At 46.1% G+C, this 25,948-nt stretch overlaps 2 protein-coding genes across 5 annotated transcripts in view; both read right to left on the bottom strand.

The window, feature by feature from the left end:
* The window catches only part of GNB5 (G protein subunit beta 5), a 44,567-nt gene extending 25,121 nt beyond the window's left edge, over positions 1-19,446 (bottom strand). Inside the window, exons 1-4 of one of the 4 annotated variants that reach the window (XM_072962409.1) lie at positions 19,336-19,446; positions 15,149-15,292; positions 11,762-11,873; positions 2,742-2,878 (exon numbers count right to left, since the gene is read on the bottom strand). In XM_072962409.1, the coding sequence (XP_072818510.1) occupies positions 2,742-2,878; positions 11,762-11,873; positions 15,149-15,274 (375 nt within the window). In that variant the 5' untranslated portion in view covers positions 15,275-15,292; positions 19,336-19,446. The other 3 variants (XM_072962412.1, XM_072962411.1, XM_072962410.1) reach the window with 3 other exon arrangements.
* A 1,742-nt stretch (positions 19,447-21,188) lies between these two features.
* The window catches only part of MYO5C (myosin VC), a 92,734-nt gene continuing 87,974 nt past the window's right edge, over positions 21,189-25,948 (bottom strand). The window contains exons 39-41 of the mRNA XM_072962408.1: positions 24,328-24,502; positions 23,741-23,821; positions 21,189-22,587 (exon numbers count right to left, since the gene is read on the bottom strand). Coding sequence (XP_072818509.1) covers positions 22,435-22,587; positions 23,741-23,821; positions 24,328-24,502 — 409 coding nt within the window. The 3' untranslated portion in view covers positions 21,189-22,434. The remainder of the gene's footprint in view (positions 22,588-23,740; positions 23,822-24,327; positions 24,503-25,948) is intronic.

Below are 25,948 nucleotides of genomic sequence, written 5' to 3'. Positions count from 1 at the left end.
GGAAGCCGTGGACGGGGGCTGGGTGGGCCTGAGATCAGTCTGACTTCCCCAGGTGCTCGCAGACATTTCACACCCACCACACCTGAGCTGCTGAGAACAACATGGGACACCTGTGATGGTGGGGACCCCCGGGGGCAGCTGTTCTGGAAACAAAGAGCCCTCCCTGTTGAAGGTGAGCTCTGGGCTGGTGATGCCACAGACAGTGCTGCCACCTTCACTGCAGCCGCTGCTACAGCCGTCACGGAGTAGGGGGTGGGGGGTGCAGAGGGGCTCCGAGGTCATTTATTTGTAATACAAACCCACCAGAGACAAACCCACATGAGCCCCGGTCCCCACAGTGCAGTCACCTGCCCAGAACGTGGTATGCGGGTTGTCTGGGCCCCCGGGCTCTGGCTGGCAGTGGAGCAGGACGGCTGAGCCAACTTCCTTCAGCACATGGGTCCCCGGAGCATCCTCGGGGATGGTGAGTCTGCAGCCTCTGCGGCAGGCTTGATGTTTTTTATCACTCAAGCCATGTGAAGCCCAGTCTGGTGAGTGAGGTGGATGCCACTGAAGGGCACCAGCAAGGTCTGGGTATCTCAAGTGACAGCTGCTCGCTTCACTTGATCTGATGGAAGATGTCCGTATTGGTGCTGCGTGAGGCTGAGAGGCTAAGATCAAGGTCAAAGCCGGCAGCTTGGGGCCTTTCAAAACTCCTAAGCACATTGGTTCTTCCAGTCTAATCTCTCTGACTAAACGCCCAAACGTGATCGTGATGTGTGGGTGGATTAGGTAACAGCGCAGAGCAGAGAGCAGGGGCTGAGTGTGGCGGCGGGATACAGAATCAGTGCATCGCCCAAGTCAGACCCCTTCAGTCTTCCTCCACCGCACAGCCTGCCTGCCTGGGCCCACTGCCCACCCACTGTATGCTGTGGAGAGAGCAAGGCACCAAGGGGCTAAAATCAGTCTCATAACTAAACGCAGCGTCCTCCACAAGCACAGACAGATACACCAAGGGCCTACGTACCTGGAGAGGCTGTGCCTCCACCCCGAACCCTAACCCACACAGTCAGGCGGATTAATCTGCCACCATTTAAGGGAGAAGGGCTGCTCTGAGTCACTAAAGTCTGCTCCGCAGCCCTCATGCTATTTTCCACCTTCCTCCCACACCCCACCCACCTCTCCTGTCTCTGTGCTGCAGACGTGGATGGATGGCGTGAGTCAGCAGGGCCCAAGCGTCCCTCCCTCCCTGCCTCTCTAGTAAGAGTGGTACGTGAGAAACAGAAAATCCAACATGCGGTATCCTTCCAAGGATAAAAAAAAAAAAAAAAAAGTCTGAAAGTCTGGGCAGCAACATGTACATCGCAACAACCACTTTGTAGAAATGAGCATTTGAATAAAGTCTGGAAAGAAATGCTCTAAAATAATGACTGTGACAGGGTGGTAGGAGTAAAAACCTTTTCTTTGTTCTCTTTTCCAGTAAAATATATAAGTAATAAACTAAAATTTTTATGACCATAAAAAAAGCAAGTGCAATGTGACAGACGAGTTTTGTAGGTAATAACAGGAGATTAGTAACACCTGTGCTATCAAACACAGTACTGACAGAGACATTAGGGTTTATGGATTACTTAGACTATGTACAGTTTTTATGCTTAAAAGAGTTATAAATAAAAACTGAATTTTCCTTTGAAAAGGCTAGACTAAAGGTAGAGGCAGAGGCTGGGGGCCGTAAAAACATATGACTTCAGTTTATGGTTTCATGTTCAATGCATGTAACATCAAAAGAGACATAAAAAGCCCTAAGCACTGGTAGCCAGCCTCCTGAAATACATATCCTTGTCCAGGCCCCTCCCTCATTAGATCAGGGTTGGTCTGTGTGACCAGTGGAATAGGGCAGAAGGGAGGGGATGTCACTTCTGAGGCGAGGTCATCAAAGACAGCACGGCTTCTGCCTGTCTCCCCCTCTTGCTCTAGGGGAGGCCAGCTACCATGTGGTAGCAGCCCAGTGGAAAGGCCCACACAGTGAGGAGCTAAGGCCTCCAGCCAATGGTCATGTGAATGAGTCATTTTGGAAGTGAGTTTCTGCCTTAGCCAAGCTGTCAGATCACTGCATCTCCCATCAACATCTTGACTGCAATGTGATGAGGGACCCTGAGGCAGAATCACCCAGCTGAGTTGCTCCAGATCCCCGACTCTCAGAAACCATGTAAGATACTAAATACTTTAAGTTGCTGAATTTGGGGGTAATTTTTTACGCAGCAGTAGCTAACTAAGACATAAGATGTAAAATAAACTATGTCAGCTATACAAAATGAATGAAAAAAATCATACTTCACAAAATACAGATCTTAAATTTGTTCTTTAAGGCATAAAAACTGCTAAACTCTTAAACTGAAAGAAGCCACAGTGGCATCTCAATCACTTATGCCCTCAATGCAGGAAAAAAACCCTGCTGCTTAAATAATGGCTTCACCCACAAATAAGACCCTGAATACGCTCAAGAAGAAATAACTTTGAAAAATGGTTTGTCAAACATAGTTTACAAATTTCAGTTATTACCAATACCAAATCTACCCAAATTAGTGAATTAGTTCTCAAGTGGGCCAGAGAATTCTTCATGCAGCTAACTCGTGTCCTTTGGAGAATACACAGTCATGATGTTCAGCATTCAGAGAGGGTTTTTTTGAAAGGGTGACTCTCTTTCCCCTCAGCTTGGAAATCAGAAACTTGCCCACCACCACCCGACAGGTGTGACGTACCTGTGACGAGCTCACGATCCTCCTCTTGTCCTTGCACCAGTCCATGCACAGGACCTTGTTCCCGTGGCCTTTGAGGGTCCTTCTGGTCTTCATGACAAACTGTCCAAGGGCCTCCACCCGCTCTGCCACCTGGTGCACTAAAAGGACAAGGCACACTCAACCCTGTGGCCGAGGACCAGGTTCTGAGCCACAGTGTGACAACAGCGTCCCTTCTCGAGAAATCCTCCCTTCCTTCTCTCCAAACACTTCTGTGTATATTTCCTAAAAACAAGGACCTCTCTTACATAACCACACTATAATGATCAAAGTCAGAGAACTGACACTGAAACAATACTATGTCCAATCTCTAGACTTTATGGAGACACTCTCCATTGTCCCCACAATATCTTATACAGCAAAAGAAATTCCAAGATCACGTGTTACATTCAGTGGTCACTTTCTTCAGTCTTCAGTCATTTCGTTCCCCAGTCTGGGCTTGTCTGATGCTTCCTCAAGATCAGCTTCGGGTAACATACGTTTGGCAGGAAAACCACAGACTAGCACTGAGGTCCTGCCTGCACACTTGTCCTGTCAGGAGGCAGCTGCTGTCCGGCGGTCCTATCATCAGCAATGTTTACTCTGATCATCTGGTTAAGGTGGCATCTTCCAGAGTTCTCCACTGCACAGTTACCATTTTGCCTTTTGCCAAGAACAAGTACTTTGTGGCGATGCACTTGGAGAGAAGCTAAATATCTTGCTACTCATCAAAGCTGAACACCCTACTTTCAACATCCTTTAATGATTCTTGCCTGAACCAAATTATTATGATGTTGGCAAGTGGTGACTTTTCTGATTCCATCATTCCTTCTGCATTTTTAAATTTGCTTTCTAATGTAAAGAGGAGTGTTCCTGCCTCCCTAATGTATTCATTCATTTACATCGGTATGGGCTCACGGATTCTCATTTTAAGAGATCACAATCCTTTCCTATTATTTATTTTGATGTCCGACTCATCCCTGATTTGCTCAGTGGGACCCCATCAGGCAGGCCCTGGAGACCTTCTGGCAGGCCCCCACCATCCTGGGCATGTCTTACTGCAGGCTCCTATTCTTTCCTGCCCGCCCCCCACCCCCCGGAAGCAGCCACCCCTCCAAGAAGTCTTGGTTTCTTTCAGTTGCCCCATTTCATTGTGAGGAAAGAACAAAAGAGTGAACAGGTTAAAAAGCTGTAAAAAAACAAAACAAAACAAATTGCTAAACTGTAGAGTGCTACACGAGCGTGCAATTATTACACCATGGCTTCTGCGAAAACACTGAGTTGTTTATAGCCACAAACAGCACATTAGTCTTTTATGGACACATTCTTCACAAAACACACTGAATGAAATTTAAAAACAGACTGAATTTTTCTAGTTTCTTATAGGCCTTTTCCACAAGCCTTTACCAGCTCCAAGCTGCGACCCTATTCCAGATAGTATTTCACTTTGAAACTTGATGTCAGTATTACTGCTGCTCCCCCCAGTTCAGCATTATATTGCTATTTCACGTCTCTCTTACAAAAAAAAGAAAAAGAAAAAAAGATGACTTGCCAACCAAAATAGGGCCTCCTTACACAATGCGAATTTGAACACATCCCAACTATTAATTATTTTTTCTCACTGCATTTTCTTTCCCCATATGCAGATTCACTCCCAACCCACTCTATCCTGCTTCTATCAGCCCAGTCTCACATCTGCTGAATTAAAGAGGTTTTGTTTTTTTTTTTAAAGTTGAAATACCAGGAAATAAAAACAAAAACAAAAAAACTGGAAACAAGCTTAACAGGTTCTGTAAATCATTTGTGGGAGTTCAGATCAGGGTCGATGTGGTTTCTCCTTTGCCTTCTGATGAACTACCCCTTCAGGACTTAACTTTGTCTTTCTTTAAAAAAAAAAGAAACGATGAGCACAAGCAGCTGCTTTCTATAATAAGAACTTCCTAGAATATAATGATAACCGTTTAAGAAACCCCACCAGAAGGTAAGTGGCAGGAGGAGGGGGTGCCTCCTCGTTGGAGCTCCTTGCAGCATAACCGGAGCGGAGCGTCCGGAGCCGGCGGGTCCCAGCCCCGCGCAGCCGCACACCAGCTGCGCCTCCGCCAGCCTCCCCGCCGCCTCGCGTCCCGCGCAGGGTTGTTGGGATGAGCATCCACGCCTGGCACAAAGGGAGCACCCGAGGAGTGTTAGCTATTATTCTTCAGTGTGGCACACTGTGGGTACCCAGTAGATATTTATTGAAAGCATAAGGTAAATGCTCAGTGATTATTAAAGTTCAATCAACTGCAGCAATCCTGAGCAACTGGTTTTGGTGGGCTAACGTAACTTTTAAGCCGCTTTCCCTTCTTTTTCTGTGTCTTTCCGTATTCCTAACCCATCATCTCTGCTTCAGCTGCCAAGCAATTCTCAAATTTGATATATATTCTTCCAGACCTCTTCTCGGCATATATGTATGTATGTGTATCAGCCAATTACACTCCACATACAATTTTGGGGACCTGTTTTTTTACCTGATATGTTTATGGGTGTCTTCCCATGTCAAATGTAATTATCTGTTATTTTTAATGGCTGCAGAACATTCCACTGTATGGATACACCGTTATCTAAAAATTCCCTACCAGTGGACACTTACTATGCTCTGCGGCCTCTGTGATACTCCTTTGATAAATTCCAACTCGTGGCATTGCTCAATGAAAGGGAAAGCACATTTTTAAAGGCTTTCAGGGCACGCGGCCATTACCCACCATTCACATCATGTCTCCTGCGTGACAGGTGCTGGGCTGAGAGCTGTACACTCAGCCTGAGGTCACAGGCTTTATCCTCATTTCTACAGAAAAGGAAACAGGCTCAGAGAGGCTAAGGACCTTATGCACACCCACCTGGACCCCTAAGAAAAGACAGATTCCTCCCACCATGGGGTCAACTCTGGGCAGGTGGCTTTGATTCTTCAGAAAATCAAGGACAAGGTGAGGCAGTGACAATGGCTTCCTGGTCAAGGAGACACCCCAACCTTGGATCCCCCACACTTCCTGATGTAGCCAGAGCAATGGCTCAGTTAGACCAGTTGTTAAGAAACCTGCCTTCGTCCTGGCTCGGCACCACCTGTCTGGGAGAGGGGGTGCAAAGTTAGAGCCAGAAAGGGTCCTACTGTCTCAACAAGCAGGTGGGAGCACTGTCCCTGTGCAGGCCTGTCACTTCTCAGGAAAGGACAATGAAGCCTGAGGGGAGGGCAGGACTGATAAATTAGAGGTAAACAAATGTCTCCTCTGAGCCTGTGCCCTCCTCTGTAAAAGGAAGGTGTGAAAGGTTTATCTGGATGGGATCTTGGAAATAATCTGTAATCCTGGCTTCAGGCAAAGATGAACTTTTCATCAAGATGTGGCTTCCTCTCAACTTTCAGGGAATAGTTTTGTTATTTATTTTGTGATCAGAGCACACAGGAACCTAAAGTAAAATGTAGAACATGCAGGTTAATACCCATGAATTCAGGCCATGAAAATTCAGAAAGTGAAAATACACAACAGCGCCACTCCCAGTGTTCCAGAGGCCGTGGAATAACGGCCCCAGCAGCAAAAGGCTCTAAAATCTCCCTGACAATGAACACTGTGAAATCGACTGCAAACACAGACACAAGTTCAAAACAAGTGAGAGGTTTTAAACAGGAAAACAGAACTGTTTTGAAAATGAACTTGAATAACCTTCTAAATTTTGCACCAACATACAGTATTGTGATGGCCACTATTTGGTAGAAGAGCAAAGGAATCAAGGAGGAAAAATTCTTCAAAGCTAATTTTTAGAAACTCATTCTGTCTGATTCTACTCCAAGGTAGAATGGGGTGGGATGTATATAGAAGCCTCAAACAGTTGGATGGATGGAAAAATATTTACAATCACGTGACCTCACCTGTACTTGTCAGAGATTTTTGAATTGCCCCCAAACCATATATTAGCCACAAACTGAAAAAACCTACCCTGAATTCCCAAATTAAAAGTTGCAAGGGTTCAGTTATGGTGCAGCCTTTATGATGGAGTACTACATGGTTCCAAATCATAATTTTTAAATACTGACAGTGAAAAGAACTGTAAAATGACACAAGGAGCTATTCAATCCATTGGGTTAAATTAAAACCAGACTCAAACTATACCTAGTACAGTCCCAAGTACGCTTATAAATACAGACACAAACACGAGCAGAGAAGCTCTGAAATACATCAAAATATTGAAAGTGGCTACCTCTGGGTGGCAGGGTCATGGAGGATTCATTTGTCTGCACGCCTGAATCTGCTACGGTGGACATCACTTCACTGGGACAGTTTCTAGAGCCACCTGCATTAGCTGGCTCTGTGTAACTACGAATGCAGAGCAAGGAGAAGGGGAGAGGAAATTAAAGGCAAGTTTGCTTTCTGCTCTTTCTGACACGGCAGGCTACACGCAGAAGAGCAGCTGGAAGGAGACTGCTCTGCTGGGAAACTCACGTCTACAAGCCTCCGGACCCACAGCATATTTCCTTAGAATGCAGAAAAAGTGAATCAACATCTTTGCTTCAGACTAATCCAGAAATTTGATTTTTCTAAATTTCTCCCTACACCATAAAATCAGAATATACCAAGACTCTAGCCATAAAGCCCCTGAGAACAAAACCTTTTAGAAAGTCACACTGAGAACAGAGAAGTGAATAGCATTGGATGATAAAACCTGTGATTTCCCACATTTTGTCTAGATTTGTGCCTACAGAAATAACATAAATCTTCTTCGAGCTGCTCTGTTCCTAGACAAGAATAGAACCTTCCCCAAAGGAGCTGGGACCCTGGATGAAGCCCCCACACAGGCCCACCAGGCGGTCATACATGTTGTCTGAAAGGAACACGGCCTCCCTCCTGCTGCCTGTTCTCAGCCTGGATATCCGATCATTTAGCAGTTTAATTTCAAGTTTAGAACTCTTTAAAGTTGAACTCTCTCCCTTTCTTCTTGATCTTGACTCCCACTCCAGTATTCACATAAAAGCAGTAAATGCACAGATGGCTATAGAATGAAAAGTATCTCTACGTCCCCCCGACTCTCCTCTCTAGAGGTAACAGGTTTCCCAGATGTAGCACACACACAAGCATCTCATTTAATGAGGTCATGTCATATACACTGTGGGGCATTTTGGGTTTTTTTACTTAATATTGACATCTTTTCATACACACACACACACACACACACACACATACGGAGGTTTTTTCCCCTTTCTAATGTGACTCTCAGCTTTCTGAGAGGTGGCCCAGCACGGTGAGGAGCCTGGTGACTACTGCCCCTTCTCCCTCAGAGTGGCTGCATAACCTCTGGGAAACCCTTTAACCCTTCCTTGGATCTCAGCTGCTTCCTCACCCATAAGGAAAAGGGTGGAGTTGCTGGGAGAAGAAAACTTTCTGAGCCTCAAGGCTGAGGCTGAAACAGGGGACTCCTCTAGTTTTAAGAGCTGTGTAATAGCATTCCCCCCGGCCGCAAGATGTCCACATCCTAATTCCCAGAATTACCTTAGTGTTACCTTAGTGGCAAAAGGGACTTTGAAGATAGGATAAAGTTCAGGACCTTGAGACGGGAAGATTATCCCGGATTATGCAGGTGGGCCCAATGTAATTAATTATAAGGATCCTTACAGGAGGGAGGCAGGGGGCTCAAAGTCAAAGAAAGTGGTGTGATGTCAGAAATGAGGTTGGAGTGATGCGAGGCCATGAGCCAAGGATTGCAGGCAACCTCCAGCAGCTGGGCAAGACAAAGAATGGACTCTCCCATAAAGTCCCCAGAAGGAATGCATTCTGACCCATTTTAGACCTCCCCCCCTCCAGAACTGTGGGAGAATACATTTATGTTGCTTTAAGCCACTCTGTTTGTGGAATTTGTACAAGAGCAACAGGAAACGAATACAAGCTGTCACCTGATGGTTCTAAAATGCCTTAGAGTCAAGTAAGGGAGCGCCTACCCACGGTAGAAGGTAAGCAGAAGGCAATGAGGGGAACAGGTGCTGAGAAGCAGGAAGCCCTGGGGGAGGGAGGGGAAGGCAGAGCAGGGACTCGGGGTGGGGGCTGTGGAGTTTGATGTAGGCTGTCTTCCCCTAGGCCACCATAAATGCCCTTCCTGCTGTTAATGCCAGCCCAGGATCTGACATGGGGATGAGGGCCCAACAGGACGGACACTGGACTGAGGGTCAAAGGGATGGGAGCTGAAGAAATGAGAGTCTGGGGCTCAGTTAAGTTCACTTTCCTCCAAGTTTATGCTCTGTAATTTTGTTGTGTTGACTTTTTTAAGGCAAGAATTTAGGCAAGTCAGAGCTAACAGAAGGCTGACCAACTGTCCCGGTTTGCCCAGGACCGAAGGGCTTCCTAGAATGCAAGGCTTTCTGTTTTAAAACTGAAGAGTCCCAGATGCACCAGGATGACTTGGTCACCTCAGCTTGCAGCCTAAAGGTTTCCCAACAGGGCCACCTATAATACAATGACACCAAAATGCAAAAACACACACGCTCAGGAAGAGGCTGAAAGACCGGAAGAGAGAACAGCCCAGTGATCCGAGACCATGGATCTTGGTGGGACAGACTGTGCTCAGTGCTTCCGTGATCCCAGGGGGCTATGATGTATGGAGAGGCCAGCCTCCTACGAGGGTCACCCTTGTGGACCTGAAGACATCAGCGATGGGACAGGGCTTAGGGCCAAAAGGAAGGCTTAAGCCATGTGCCAAAGTCCTTAAGAAATAAGGAGCCTGGATGGGGGCAAGTAGGGGGTTCAGGAAACAGCAGCATGGAGTGTGGTGGGGGCAGTGGAGGGGAAAGGGAGATCACTGAATGGTTGGCGCCTCAAAGGAGCAGGGTTTTATACGGGAGTGGAAGAGAAGTGATCCAGAAGTGCGGAAAAAATAAAGGGCACCATGACCAAGTGACTTCTGGGCTTTTTAACTCCAAAATTCTGACATATGCAGGTGGGGATAAATCCTCCCACTGTGGGTCCAAAATCTGGCCCTGGCCTCTGAGGGTACTGCATTCTTGGCAGGACATGGGTTCCCTGTTGGAAAGTGGCTCTTGACTATCTCTGTGCCTTAAGGCAATTTACCAATTCACAGAAAAGACTGAAAAATATCCCAGTGGGCAGCCTGTACTCTTCAGTAGAGTTTCTGGAGACCGCCCTCTGCATAGAGCACTAAGGGTTTTGGCAAAAAAGCTGAAGTGAGGCTGGGCTGGAATCCTGGTTCCACTACTTACTAACTGGGATCCTTTCACCTCTCTGTGCCTCAGTTTCCTCATCTGTAAAACGGAGAAATCAGACGACCCACCTGAGAGGCACCAATATACTGCTTACAGCACCGGCGCTATCGTCTGCAGGGTGTGGGAATTTGCAAAGGGGAATGGGGCAGACCATCATCCATCCCCTACTTCTTCTCTGGTAACAGAACCCAACTTTAGGGCTGGTAACGTGCCCAGCTCACTTCTCCCTTTCTCAGCCTCCCTTGCCTTAGCCATGTGCCTTAGTTCTGGCCAATGAAGTGCAAGCAGAAATCTGTTGGGGAGAAAGGAAGGTTTTGAAAATAAGTTTGGCCTTCCTGAAAAGAAGGAGAAATAGAGGCTGGTACTCATGTCCCCCCTTCTTCCAGCCCTGGATACAGAGGTGATGTTTGGCCTGGGGCCATTATATTATCACCATGGGGCAAATGCCAGTGCTCTCAGGTAGTGGAGAAAAAAGTGTGGGTTCCTGGAGGCATGTTGGCAGCTGAATCAGAGCTGGTGATCACCTCCCCTTGTTCTTGTTAAGAAAAATAACTCCCAATTTGCTTAACTACTTTATTTGGAGTTTATAGTTAATTGTAGCTGAACACATTTCTAAATGGTATAGGGCTTAGCCTGCCTCCTATTTAAAGGAGGGCCCTGCAAAAGCACAGCACATTCGAGATTCAGGTCAGCTGTTTCTATCAAGTGATTTTTTTTTCAAAGAAAGGAATCAGGTGCTAAAGGATCTAGTAGCATGAACTCCATTTTTCTTTTCCAAACAGGATGGAGAGGGGATAATAGCAACAGGAATGGCAGAAGCACAACGTATAGGTGTGCCTAAGGGCACCGTGGGGAGGCTGTGTTCAGCAAGGGGCTGAAAAGAAAGCAGATAAAGCCACTTCCCCAGGCCTAGCCTGAGCCCAAGCTCTGCTGAGGACAGAACATCTGACAGAGTAAAGGGCAGCTGATCCCACCAAGAGTCATGTAGCCTGGCTATTTTGTTGCACACCCATAAAAATCACAGAGCTGGTTCTGAATTATGGTTGTAGTCAAGAATGTAAGTGTATTTACGATTGATACTGCTCTTCCATGCCAACCACACCGCATCCATCCAAAAGCTTCTTAAACAGCCTTAAATGAACTAAATGTTTGGATCTGGTAAGCTCCTCTGCTTCCCTTCCCCTCATCTGGCTCTCCACCTTCAAAAAGAGGGAACAGAGTGGAAAAGTGAGCTTTTAAATCAGAATCTGATTCTCTGCAAAAGCAAAATTAAGAAAAGACAACTGTGATAGAGAAAGCCGAATGTTGTAAAACAAGAGTTTATCCTAGGCCGCGTCCACAAGGGCTCGCTGCGTTTGCCTCCGCTGGCAACCCCCTCCACCCCGCTCCGCTAGGGAAGGGCGTGAATACGATCAGTTTGCACCCTCCAGGCAGGTTTTGACGGTAACCGGTCCCACGATCCTTCATCAGGAGGGAAGCAGCTGGATGCTGCTACCACCCGGCGCCCCCGCCCAGAGGCCGGCTGGCCTCCGCTAGCGGGCGGGGCGCTGCGAGGCTAGGGGCCCCCACCCGCGCGTCCGGGGGCTCGGGCCGCTACCCGCGCCTCATCTGGAGCCCGGGCACCGGAGCCCTTAACCAGGGCGGTGGCGTGGGCCTGGCTCCGGCCCGGGGCCCAGGCCGCCCCCCTCCATCCCCCCCGGAGCGGGAGTGGGTCTCATTTCCTCCGCCCGCCTCCCTGCGCGCAGCCCCCGCCCCGGCCGGCACTCACGCTCCACGTCGTGCAGCTTGGCCCGCTCCTCCTCCAGCTTGCCCTTGAGGCTCTCGGCCTCGCTCTTGAGCGACGCCAGCGTCTCGTTCTCGTGCAGCCCGTCGGCTGCCATCTTCGCGCGGGGACGCGGCAGGGAGAAAAGGGATGCGAGTTAGCGGGCGGCGGCGGTCTAGCCAGCGAGCGGGCGCCGAGCCGCCGGCGGCGCAGCTCCAGCCGTTTCCCCGAGCGCGCCCCGCCCTCCGGCGCTGACGCGGGCCGCTGCGAGCCGGGCTGCGGCGGCCGATCACCTCCCCTCCGCCGGCTGCGCCCGCGGGCACCCGCGCCCCCTCCGCGCCCCGCGCCGCTGTGCGCGCCCCCGCGCAGTGCCCCCAGGTAGGCTCGCGTTAGTGCCGCTGCGTACGCCACCTGGGGACGCAGGGACGGTCGTGCCCATTTTACCGGTGAGAAAACCGAGGCTGGAAGGTGCTAGGTGACTTGCTGAAGGACGCGCACTTAGTGAGGGCGGAGCTGGGATTCCAACCCAGGACTGCCCGGCCTCTGGAGGTTTGGTGAAATTCCAGCTACACAGCCCTGCCATCACCCCTTCCTCCCACTCCCCCGCACAGATCTCCCCTCCTCGCGACTTGATGCGCTTGCCCAGTGGCTTCTACGTGCAGACAGTGGACGAGAGAGGAGAAGACAAGGGGGCCTGGCTCGTGGCACTGGTACCCGGCCTGAGCCCTGGGAGCTCTGATGCTCCCCGTACAACGAACTGGAAACTACTCGATTGTTGACTTAAATATACAAAAATAAAACTACTTCTGGGTTATGAGGTCTTTGCCCTTGCTTTTCTTTTATTCACTTGGGTATTAAGTTCCTAGCTTGAGGACAGCAAAAGCAAGTAGTGATGGGGCTGGGGGCACACACGGGCCCAACTCAGGGCTTCTGAGCCTATGCACAGTGATCTCAGACACACCACTCCTGAGGTGACTTCCACCTTAGAATGAAGTGTTGCTAGAGGTTCCCTCAAGGAAGCAAGCTTGGTGACTTTGTGGCTGACTCCAGCATCCTCTCCTTCCAGTCCCTTATAGTGCCAGGCACTGTTCCAAGTGCTTTACATTAACAACTCACAGCAGTCACCCTGAATGGGTACTACTGTCACCTCCATTTTACGAATCAGGAAATAGAGGCACTGAAAATTTCAATGATTTGCTTGATTCACACTCTCAGAAACAGTTTCAGAGTTCTTAAGGCAAAAAGTTAAGAGCACAGGCTCTCTCTAGATCAGACTGCCTGGGGGGTAAATCCTGTGTGCTGTGTGGCCTTGAGTAGCTTCCTTAATTTTTCTGTGTTTCAGGCCCTTCATCCATAAATAACACCTCCTTCATAGGGTCCTCATCAGGAGTGACTCCATGGAGCATTCAGAGCCACACATGGCAAAGTATTAAGGCTGCCTGGGACCCTTGAGCAATTCACACGAAGTAATTTAAATGAGATAGTAAGTCATGGGGGGCGCTTCTCACAAGGGTCATCCCAGAAGGCCTGGGGAAGGCAGCATCCTCTCATCACCTCCTCAGGCTGGCACCTCTTGGCCCACCGTGGGATGTGTGAGCCTGCCTCAGGGTCTGCCAGTTTGTGAAGACCTGGGGTGAGTGGCTCTTCATACTGGTGTGTGCCCTCCTCTGAAGATTCTCTGTGTAAAATAATCCCCACACACATCCTCCCTAAACATCTGGGGAGTTTACCATCTAGAGATGAGGCCATGTTAACTTTTTAATGGATGGCAAAGTTTGCAAAGTGCCTTCCTGTGCTTCGGAGTTCACTGCTTTTTATAAGTGAGGAAGTGGACGTCAGAAAAGTTGAGATCTGCTAAGTTTCAGCAGTGGTGGAGTTACAGGGGTGCCCCTATCCATGAAAAGTGTCCACTGGGGGCTGTGTCTACATAATCCCAAACACCTGAATTAAAAATTAAATGTCAATCATTTGGATGTCTCCTAAGCCAAAGGAGTCCATCTGAATATTTGGGAACCCCAAGTGCTTGTGGTGGAGATGGCTGGCGACAATCCTCTGAAGGATATCTCTAGGCAGGGTTCTGACCTGGGAAGAATCTGTGATGCTACAGAGGACATGACAGCTGGGATTCTGGGCTCGTTCTATGCACAGAGGAAATTGTTTCAAAAACAGATAAGCTAGATTAATAAATAGCACTGCCCCAGGATGGTAGGGCCACCAGAAAGCAGGTTCAAGAACTGAATGTCCTCAGTTTGCAATTTGCAAATCCAAGTTTAGAACACAGTGTGCTGCAAGTAGAAGCCTGTTACACTGAGCCTGAATCCCACGACATTAGGATTCCTATGCTGTACCAAAGTCTGTGTGCCACCTGAGGCTGCTTACTTGCCATTTGCTTTATAGGAATTTTTAAAATGTGATTACTGTCAGGGATTACAGTGGGACCAGAAGGATAAACACAATCTTCCCTCTGCAGTTAGATAAAATGTAAAAGTTATCTTTCCTCTCTTAAATATGTTTTGTATTTCGTTGAGTTGATCACTGGGGATTTCCTATTGAGCTTGTGGGGAAGAGTGCTTTACCACCTGTGACCAGGTGGGGCTCCACTCAGCCGCTCTACTGAGCACAGCTTTGCAAAAAATCCTGTGAGACAGGACTCATTCCTAGAGCCTCAGCCATGCTGTTGCAAGATCTGAAGCCTGTGCAAAGCCATCTCTGGTGAGGATTAACCTGTGTACTTTGAAAAGTGCCAGGATTTGTGTTCAGTCCCTACCCTCAACTGAGGGCTTAGGCCCAAGAAGCACTTTTCCCTGAGCTTGATTTTGCTCACTACTGATGGCCTGTATGGTTCAGTCTTCACCAGAGCTGTTCCTAAGGACAGCTGGCCCAGGGCCTTTGGGAAGGTGCTCCCAGGCTGTTTATTTACCAGAGTCCCTTTTAGCTTGGTTGCCTGCCAAGCCGACTAGGAGAAGATGGAAGGAAAAAGCATTAGTCCTAACAAAGCGAAAACATGTATTAAACACTTCCTGTGTTGAGGACTGTTTTAAACACTATCAAATCAACTCATTTTTGTTCCTCCCCAAACCCTATGAGATAGATTGCCATCATTGTTGTTTTTCCAGATGGGAAAACAGACCTCCTGGGAGAAGTGAGATCCATTGGCTCAAGGCTCCCAAGGGACGTAACTAAGAGTTGAACCCTGGCAGTCAGAGACCAGAGTCCACTTCCTAAACCCCCACACTGTGCTGTCGTGTCCATCCTGTGTGTGCTGCCAGTGTTTGTGTGTGTAAACTGATTCCATAGCAACTCATCTGTCACAGAACCCTCACATTAGACAGTGTTTAAAGACAGGTAATGGCTTAAATTTTTAAAAAAGTGGCTTTAAAAAGTGGCACTTACAATTTCTGCACATATTGAACAGTAGCTGAGCTGTTGAGATTTCTTGAAAACTGTTCTCAGAGCCCGTTGTTTGAAACAGTTGTCACAGGAGCCAAAGACATTAACTAGAAAGGTCTGATCACACATCTTTCCCCCAAGATGAAACTGAAAGAGAGAGAGGAAAAAAGAGATGGGTGTGTGAGAAAAGCTAACAGAAACAGCTTTTTAAAACGTCATCTTCGTGTATGATCATGGTAGTTGCTCAGATCTCTCCCTGCGGAATAGTCTATGCAGTTAATTTGTAACCTTTGATATATCACAACACCCTAGGTCAACACCAGTTCTTTTACATAATCAGTAAGAAAGTGTCAGACAACAGATTTTCTGAACTTACGTTTAACCACAGCTCACAGGCATGGACACAAGTGATCTTTGCAGCACAGTATTAATCCTGTGGGGCCTCACAATGGAAAGCAGTTGTAATGGATACTAGAATTTAAAACTTAAAAAAAAAAATTCCCCTCCTCAAGGCGGACTTTGCAGTCAAATGCTCTACCCCTGAGCTATACCCCCTTTCCTAGGGCGGACTTTGGAGTAAAGACAAAAGTCAGAAAATGGCAGAGCCTGACCTCTACCAATGCCATGAGGCCAAGAAAATGCGGTGTTGGTTCCCTGCAAGGAACACATCTCATTAATGAAACATTTGACAGTCACAGCCCCAGGGGTGGCTGCCTGTCCACCCAGAAGTCAACAGACAGGCGCAGGCTACTGAAGGGAGGACAGGCTTGAGGAAGCAAAATTGTCTAGTGCTAAGGGTGGGGCTCTGGCTGACCAGATCCTGGCCCCACTACTTAGGTGTTACTTGACCTCTCTAAATCTCTGTTTGCTAATCTGTCAAACGGGTACTTGAAATCTATCATCATAACATTGTCAGGGGAATTATGAGCGGCAGTGCATGGAGCATTTGGCTCAAAGCCAGGATACAGTGAGTGCCACACGAGGATTTGCTGCCCTGCTAGTGGGTACGATAGCAGCAGCAGCAGCAGCTGGAGCAGCAGGGGGAGGAGGGGGGAGGGGGCGAGGCTGGAGATGTGGAAAGAGCAGAAAGGGGCCTGTGGCCACCGTTCAGGCAAGACGTGATGAGGGTCTGAACTAAAGCAATGCTGTGGGATGGATTCGGACCATGCTTCTGAAGGAGAGGGAGCTGGACTTGGTGACGTGTGGGGACGGGGAGAGGGAGAGGCCCAGGACGTCTCCTAGGTTTCTGCTTGGGAGGCTGAGGGGCCGTGGTACCAATGTCGGAGGGGGAGGACTAGGGGGAGAGGTGGGAGGGGGCAGCCATTGAAGCTGGGCCAATTTAGTAGGCATTCCAGGGAGTGGGCCACGTCAAGTTTCAAAGAAGTGACGCCTGGAATATGAAGGTATTTCAGGGCACTGATCTGAACATTAGAACAGAGCCCAAATTGAGAGGGATGTATTTGTGGGGTGGGTGGCAGTGGGGACTCCTCTGAGGGGGAATGTCTACCAGACAGAGGTCACGACGGGGCTGGAGCTCGTGTTGGGTGCCTACAGCCAAGGGGCAGCTGGCATAGTTCCTGAGATCTCTAAGGAACACAGTGGGTAGAGGACAGTCCCTAAGGGTGAGATATCAGAGGGAACCAGCTACTGACCACCACCGAGTGCTGGGCCCTGACCTCCCACAGCTGACCTGGGAGGGAGGCAGCGCATCTGTGTTACCACTGAGGAGACGCTGAGGGATTAAACGAGGTCACGGTCAGTGATGGTGGCTGAGTCTGTACGTGGTGGGACTCTACGACCCTTACTGTGGAGCTGGCACGATCAGGCTGCTCTGCTTTGTCACAGAAATTGAGGTAGAGAGAGTGAAAGGGCCTGCCCACCAGAGCCCGGCCTGTGCTGGGGACCCAGTAACGTGGCCCCAGTCAGCCGAGGCGGCCAGCGCAAGGTCGTGCTGAGGACTCCAGGTAATAGCATTAGGTGAGCCGTGGGCTTTTCAGCAAGGGAGCCGCGTCCCTGACGTGGATTATTCCAGCATTTGCGCTTCCAGAAGTAGGTCGGAGAGAGAACGAACAGCAGGACAATCAGCTAGGTTAAGAGACTGTCGTCATGTTCTGGGCAGGAGGAAATGAGCTCGGGACAGAGCAGCAGCTGCAGGAGTGGAAGGCAGGAGGGACCCGAGGGGCCACGTGGAGAAGGATAGCTAGGAGGTCATCCCTCACAAGGGGAGAAGCAGAAAAAACTGCCAGTATTCCCAGTCTGGACAGAGGCAATGTTTTTCTTCTCAGACAGAATTTTCATTTTTTTCAAATTATAAGAGCCATACGTGGTCATTAGAATTGGAAACAAAAGGACATGAGGAAGGAAAACCAATCACCTACATGCCCTGTCCTGACAAATGACTGACCTCTACTGGCATTTTATGTTCTCTTCTAGTATCTTCATAAGCACATATGTGTATACATTTAAAAAATTGAACTTACGTGCCGTGTGCAATTTTGAACTTTAGTTTTTTGCTTAGTATGTTCATCTCCACATGTCATTGCACATTCTTGGAAAATGCTAGTTTTTAAATGGCGACCACAAGTTTTGAATCAGATCAAACTTAAATCACACTGCATAGCTAGCATGTTCGATCTGGTGGGCTGAACGTGAGCAAGCTACAAACTAAACTGGAAAGATTGTACAGTATCTTAAAACTATAAATGTGATACCTGGCCACTGTAGAAAGTTTGGAAAAATAAAAAAGGGGTAAAGAAGAAAACAGTCACCTATAATCCCTTTGCCCCGAGAGACTCCTTTTCACACTTTCGCATATGCAAAAACAGAATTTTAGGCTCACTGGGGTCATACTGTTCATGTATTCTGTTCATATTTTTACAACCTGATGTTTTTTCATTTAGTATTTATAACATGAGCTAAATTTAATTTTAGTACATTCTACTGTACCTACTGTCAACCATTTTGTCAACCAAAAATGGGCAAAGTACCCTCATACTTTGCTGGTGGGAATGTAAATGGTGTAGCCTCTGTAGAAAACAGTTTAGCAGTTACTCAAAAATTTAAACAGAGTTGTTACCAAATGACCAAGCAAATTCACTCCTGGGTATATCTGAAGACAACTGAAAACGTATGCTCACGTAAAACTCATACACTAATGCTCATAGCCGCTTTTAAGCCAAAAAGTGGAAACAACAAAAATGTCCATCAACAGATGAACAAAATGTGGTCTGTCCATACAGTAGACTGTTATTTGGCAACAAAAAAGGATGAGATTCTGATGTGCGCTCCAACATGGATGAACCTTGAAAATGTTATGCTAAGTGAAATAGGGCAGATGCAAAAGACCACAAATTGTGATTCCATTTATATATTTCCAGGATAGGCAAATCCACAGAGACAGAAAGTAGATTAGAGGTTGCCAACAAATAGGGGGAGAGGGGCTTGGGAGTGAGCATGGGGTTTCTTTTTTGGGGTGATGAGAATGTTCTAGATATACATATGGTCAACAAACATATAAAGAGGTGCCCAATATATCCAGAGGGAACCTTAATTCAAAAAGACACATACACCCCAATGTCCACAGCACCACTATTTACAATAGACAAGACATTGGAAACAACCTAAATGTCTATTGACAGATGACTGGATAAAGAAGTTGAGGTATATTTATACAGTGGAATCCTAACAATAAGATAATGCTATTTGCAGCAACATGGATGGACCTAGAGATCGTCATTCTAAGTGAAGTAAGCCAGAAAAAGAAAAATACCATATCACTCATATGTGGAATCTAAAAAAGAAAAGATAAATTAACTAATTTATAAAACAGAAAGACTCACAGACATAGAAAACCAACTTACAGTGACCAGAGGGGAAAGGTGGGGTGGGAAGGGATAAACTGGGAGTTTGAGATCTGCAGATACTAACTACTATATATAAAATAGGTAAGTTTATACTGTATAGCACAGGGAACTATATTCAATATCTTGTAGTAACTTGTGGTGAAAAAGAATATGAAAACAAATCTATGTAGGCTCATGTATGACTGAAGCATTATATTGTACACCAGAAATTGACACATTGTAAACTGACTATACTTCAATTAAAAAATATATATATAAAGAGGTGCTCAACATCATTAGTCATCAAAGAAATGCAAGTTAAAACCACACTGTGAATCCAGTACTCACCCATCAGTGTACCTTACAGTAGAAAAGACCGATGGTATGAGGTGTGGACAAGGATGGAGAGAACCGGACCTCTTCTGCTGGTGGGAGCATGCACTGGAACAAGCGCTTTGGACAACTGGTTGATAGGACCTACTAGAGCTACACACACCAATAATTCCTCTCCTTGATATCTACTCAACAGGAATGAATGCTTAGATCCTCAAAAAAAAAAAATGAGTAAGAATGTCATAGCAGCTTTATTCATAATAGCCCCAAACTGGAAAAATGTTCATCAGTAGACAGACTAGATACATAAATTGTGATCTGTCCATGCAATAAAGAATAAACTGCTGGTACACATGGCAGTGTGGATGTATCTCACAGACTTATTATAAAACCTATATAATGTTTAGTGTCAAAACCTCTTTTTATTCCATAATCTGCACTCTGAGGTTTATGTTGACATGTGAAGTGTTACCTGGATCAATTTTTAAAACTGAGTAAATGGTTGTAAAGATGCTTAATTTTTCCCCTGATGCCAACACTAAATATATTTTGGGGGAAAAAACCCCACTGTAGCTATTTCAAAAGAAAAGCATGTGAATTGTAGAGAAATTAGAACATACGGATTAACCACCACCATCACCTCTCACCCGAGCTCCCAGCACATGGAAAGACCACTGCCAACACCTTGGTGTGCACACACCTGAATGCTTTCTTGAGAATTTAGAACAGCCTGAGTATTTTAATGTAATATTAACACATACCTTCCACAGAGCCAACACTTGGAACTGATGAGCAGAAAGGCGAGAAGTTAGAGCTGCAGCTCCAATGTGCTGAAGCAACTGCAGCCCATCTAACTAATCTCCTTATCCTCTCCTCATCCGGGGTTAGAGCTCAGCTGCTCCTTTCCTTCCCACCAGCAGCTCCGTGTTCACGGCTGGGGCACTCGCTACAGTCTGCATCACTCACTCACCGCTTGAACTTTCTGACCATCCATGCTGCCAGGTGCCCTCAGAACCCCACTGACCAGTTTCTTGGGCTCAGTTCTCTGCTCTCTGCAGGACGCAGAGTTTGGCAGGTTTGACCCCCCGTGAATTCACCCTCTGCTTCACTTAGCAATCCTGACATTCACCTGTGACTGCAGGTTATAAGCAGTTCCTATGCCTCACAGTCCTCACCCCACCAGCACCTCATTGTTTTGGCCATGCTTCCCACCTTCCCCTTTGTAGAACTGATCAAGGCTGTAGGGTGAGCACTCTCCTGACCCTCTCCCCCTTCCCCATGCATAAACTCTTCAGCCTCTGCACTTCTCGCTGTCTCCAAACAAGACATACACCTTCCCAAGGCTGACCCCCAACAAACCCTGCTGGGCTTGGCTCCTGCAGTTCTCCTGCTCTCCAGCATCAGGATGACCTCAGGGATGAGCACCATGCGGATCTGCTCTCCAGGAGCTCACAGGGTAGCCGAGGGAATGGCCAATGCTACCGGTTTATAGCCTGGGTAAGTGCTGCAAAACAGGCAGGAACCCTGAGTTATGGGAGCCGAACAGGAAGGGTGATGAGCATTTGTGGCATTGGGGAGATCTGGAAGGAGAACAGAGAAGGCCACAGGTGCTGATAGGAAACCCAGCTGACTCTCTGCCAAGTAACCCCTCATTCTGGCACAGTCTGGGAGCCCCAAGGGCACAGACTGAGCCAGGACTTAGGGCAAATTTAGTTCCTCTCTGAACAGTTTAATGTATGTCTTTATAAGGTATTATCAATTTATAAAGATTCCTGCATCTTTAAGTATGATCCTTAAAGAAAGGCATCAAATTTGTGCACTTTAAAAAAAGTAATCTCCTAGCAATTAAAAGAATCTGACCCAATTCATTTGGTAATTCATTTTATTGATTAGAATGTTACAAAGTTCTACTCCTCATTCCTACATATACAATGTATCTAGATGAATTAAATCATTTCTAGTATGAAAAGACATTATTACACATTGGTAAAGTGATGCTGCTTCAGAATTATGGATAATTTCCACCCCTAAGATGTATGTCTGTGTTACAGAGCTACAGCTATTGCCTGGGACTTTGGGGTGCTGCGGGAGAGCACTGGGTCCACAGGCCATTGGCTAGGAGTGCTTGTCAAATGACGTTTCATGCTCTGGAAGGAAGAAATGAGAAGGTGTGGGGCATCAAGGAATAGTCAGTGCCCACAAAACCTGGGAAACAGGTTTCTCAAAAGGAGGAACTGACATAATTCTTCAGTTATTTTTATGAGAAAAAATTTAAACATATTTGAATGCTGATATGATAGAGAAAATCATTTAGGTTGCCTTTTCAAACTCATTTTTTTTAAAAAAGTTACTGTATGAAAGATATTAAACAATGAAAAATTGTGGCAAATATGTTGGCAGATAAAATTTTAAAAAAGTTCTTTTGGAGGAGATGATAATGGTGTGGCAGTTAAGCTTGAATGACATATTAGTTCTATACAGAAAAATACATAAAGCTACTCTTCATATGATTCATTTCAGATTGAATAGTCTCTTGAAAAATTAGAGGAGCCTGAAATAAATTTTTTTAATGCAGGAGCATTTTTAGTAAAAAGGGTCAGGGGAAGCACCCCAACCCCCTCAGGCAGGCGTGGGGTGAGAAGACTGCTGACAGGCTGTCACGGCCAAACGGGATTATTTGGAAGACTTACCCCCGGAACCCATTTGTGGCTTCATAAATGTACCTGGACTTCACATGAACCTTAGAAAACTTGGGAGAAACTGTGTCCCCAGGTCTCATTCACCCTGGGAGGACGCTTGTCACAAGACAGATCTAGACAAGAGGCACCTGGCAGAAAGTATGAGCCTTGCAGGAATTCCAGTAAAAGCTGGCTGAGATTCCAAGGCTAGATGTGGCCTTTCCAACCTCAGCTGGTGGGTGTGAATTCTTACAAGGTGACAGCGGCAGCACTGTCACCCTGAGCAAAAGAAGATGTGGCCCATTTGGGAGAATTCTTACTTCCTTTTTTAAATCATATTCCAAAGCATTTCTGGTTCCAACGAGCAAGCCACATCCCTCACATTTGACCTCCATTTAGCTACTGAGGGAAAAGCGCATTTACTTTCCTTTTCCTGCTATAATCTATTGAGAAAGCCTAGCTTGAAACTGCTGGGGATCTCGATCATTTCCAGAGCATGTGGAGAGGGGGTGAAAGGAAATGTGACTTGAAAGAGGTATTTGGTATCCAACATCAGGTGTGATGAATCCTCTCGGCTGTTTAGGAGAGCCTGGAATGAGAACCAAGAGGACAAACGAATAAGGAAACCAGCGTGTTCTGCTTCATTGCTGTCTGCAAGTCAAGAGTAAGGAAAACACAACAACTCTAGGTCCAGGAGAAACTCCTTTCAAAATCACGGGAGATGACACACAGAAGGACTTTTTAACAGCACAGCTCCAAGGTGAAATGGTCTGACCAGGACTTCCAAATCAGCTCTCAGGAATACTTACTTAATTTCCCACAGGATGCACTGGCTGGAAATCGTTGTTTTCTATTCTTACCTATTCTCATGGCATAATTCTAAGCCCAAACATGAGTAGAGCTCAATATTAAATTTTTATAGCATTTATATTTCTTTTTAGTTCAGTGGTGTGCAAACTTTTCTGGTCTCAGGACCCTCTTTATACTCTTAAATTATTGAGGACCGCAAGCAGCTTTTGTGAATGTGGGTACAGCTATTGATATCTATCATATTAGTAATTAAAACAGTAGTTTAAAATATTCATCAATTCATTAAAATAATAAGAACAAATCCAATACATGTTAACATATTTTTATTGAAAAATAACTATTTTTGGAAACAAACAAAAAACTAGTGAGAAGTGGTACGGTTTTGTAATTTTGTAAATCTTCTTAATGTCTGACTTAGTATGACAGGCGGAATCCCTTATCTGCTTCTGCATTTACCTGTTGTGATATATTATATCGGTTGAAGTCTATGAACAAAAGTCTGTCTCACACAGGTATGTATTTGGAAAAAGGAAGACTTTGCAGACTCCCTGAAATCATCTCAAGGACACCCCCCTACCTCCAAGGACCCTTGAACCAAACTTTGAGAACTGCTGCCCTAATTCATTGGGGAAGAAACTGTAGGGATTAAAATAAGAAAAAAATGGGTACACAGGTTCTCTATTTCCACTCAGCCTCTGTTCCCCTGCACACACTCAAAGGCTGACAAGAAATAAGACATGCTGAAGGAAGCAGAATGTGAGTCACGGTTCTGAAAATTGGGGGAATTTGACAAGGAAAATTCCTGCTGCTGTTGCTGGGCACCTTTCATAGGTTTGTTCGGTATATGTACTTTATTCCTGAATTTCTATAATGTTAATTACATATCACTTTCTTATACTAAAAATTAAAAAGTATTTCCTTAAGGATCTCACCTGCACTTTGCGAACGAAGGATGGAGTCACTCTTTTCTCGAAGTCATCAATAGGTGTGTACAAATTAAGGATCTTTATGATCTGCAAAGAGCACACGAGCTGGTGTTAGCCCAGGAGAAAGGACAACTCTGTCCATGAGATAATGGTTCCGATGGTCTGGGAAGAGTCGGGAACCAGAGGTGGTTCTTTTACACTGTAATTTGGTTCCAGGAACCATGTGTTATGTTTTTGCAAGGAAAGAGAAAACAAATGAGAAGAGCATAGAAGGGAGCAAAGATAATCATATAATTAGACGACAGTGAGAGAATCCCCCATTTCCAGCCTCCTTCCCTGCTCCCCTCCCCCCCCACATCTGTGATTTTAGTGGGCAGAGAACGTGTCACATGCACTTTTATGTTTTTAAGGCCTAGAGTTAGTATTTAATAAATGCTCGTTAGAAAAGAAGGTGGGCCATGGGAGATATGTATGCTCCTCAGAGAGCACACAGGGAGGCAGATGCTCTGCATGGCTGGCTGAGCCAGCGAAGGCGATGCCAATTACACCATCTGTTGGGGAGGATCAGGGAGACACTCAGCAAGCCTGGTCACCTGCACAGCAGACAGGGAGGTACAGCGTTCGTAGATCTCCTTGGCATCACTGTCTGTGGTCTTCTTGACCTGAAGCAACCAGGCTGCCTGAGAGAGAGGTTCCAAAGTTTCCTTGGCCAAGCTGTTCTGCAAATTCTTATCTTGAAGCCACTCTTCTAAGTAGCTGATGTTGCACCTGGAGTAAAAGCCAGGGGAGCAGAGAGCAGTGGGTGATCCATTTAGAACACTTTAAGGAGGTTGCCAAACCCCCTAGTGTGTCCCGATATGGTACCGGAGTTCACTGAGATCCTTTGGACCACAGACCAGCAGTTTCTTCATTTGTAACAAGAGAGAGTTGGACCAGATGATCATGGTCCTAGAACATCGTCATGATCCATGGTTTTAAGGACAGTTGATGTTCTAGGCGGAGGGTCCATAACAGCCATAAACTTGGGAGAAAATCTGAGCAAAGAACAGTGACTACAATAATTTATTTATTAAGTCATCTATTAAAGTAGCCTTAATAATAGATTCAAAAATATATTAAAGGAAAAAATTATAGCAATATTTGAAGGTAAGACATACATTGGTATAAAAATTGTTTGATTTCCTTTCCTAAATAGGCAGAAAAATTTCAACTGGTAGAAGGCTTTCTTTCAGGCCACTGGGGTTTTTAACCCTTGTTTCTGTCACTGGTTATCACAGGTTTACAAGGTAAGAGGCATGGGTTGTAGTCCTACCAATCCATTGTGTGAGCCTGGAGAGTTACTCAACCTCTCTGGGTAAATCAGAGGGTTGAGAATACTCACCCACTGCTAGTGGGAATGTAAATGGTAGAGCTGTTAAGGAAAACAGTTTGGCAGTTCCTCAAAATGTTAAACATAGAAGTACCACCTGACCCAGCAATCCCACTTCTAGATATTTACTAAAGAGAACTGAGAGCATGTCCACACACACATACACAAAACCATATAGAAATATTCATAGGACCATTATTCATTATAGCCAAAAATGAAAACAACTGAAATATCCACCAACTGATGGGTAAACAAATTGTGCTTTGTCCGTACAATGGAATATTATTCAGCCATAAAAAGGAGTGAAGTACTGATAGCTGCTACCACATGGATGATCCATGAAAACATTATGCTAAGTGAAAGAAGTCAGTCACAAAAGACAACCTATTTCATGATTCCATTTATTTAAAAATGTCCAGCATAGGCAAATCTACAGAGAAAGAAAGATATTTGTTGCTTAGGTAGAGGGGGAGAGGACTCCCCAGTGGGATGTGGGTAGGGGATAAGAGTGGCTGCAACTGGGTGTAAGTTTTCTTTCTGGAGTGATGAAAATGTTCTAAAATTACATTATGGTGATGGTTGCGTTATTCTGTAAATATACCCAAACCCACTGAACTATACACTTTAAATAACGAACTTTGTGTCACGTAAATTATGGACCAATGAAGATGTTTTTAAAAGTTGAATGTTGATCTCTGAGGTCAGTCCTAGCTCTGACCTTCCTGAGTAGCAACTCCCTGTAGGGGTCTTCTCTTTGGTTATAACTGGGACAACAATGCTGAATTAATGTATTCCACAGGGACTAATGAGTGTGAGATAACATCTCTTGCACTGTTTATCCCTTT

The sequence above is a fragment of the Vicugna pacos genome, chromosome 6 (assembly GCF_048564905.1).
Source record: "Vicugna pacos chromosome 6, VicPac4, whole genome shotgun sequence".
Classification (NCBI taxonomy): domain Eukaryota; kingdom Metazoa; phylum Chordata; class Mammalia; order Artiodactyla; family Camelidae; genus Vicugna; species Vicugna pacos.
The sequence above is the reverse complement of the archived record's forward strand: the minus strand, read 5'-3'. Positions and strand labels throughout refer to the sequence as shown.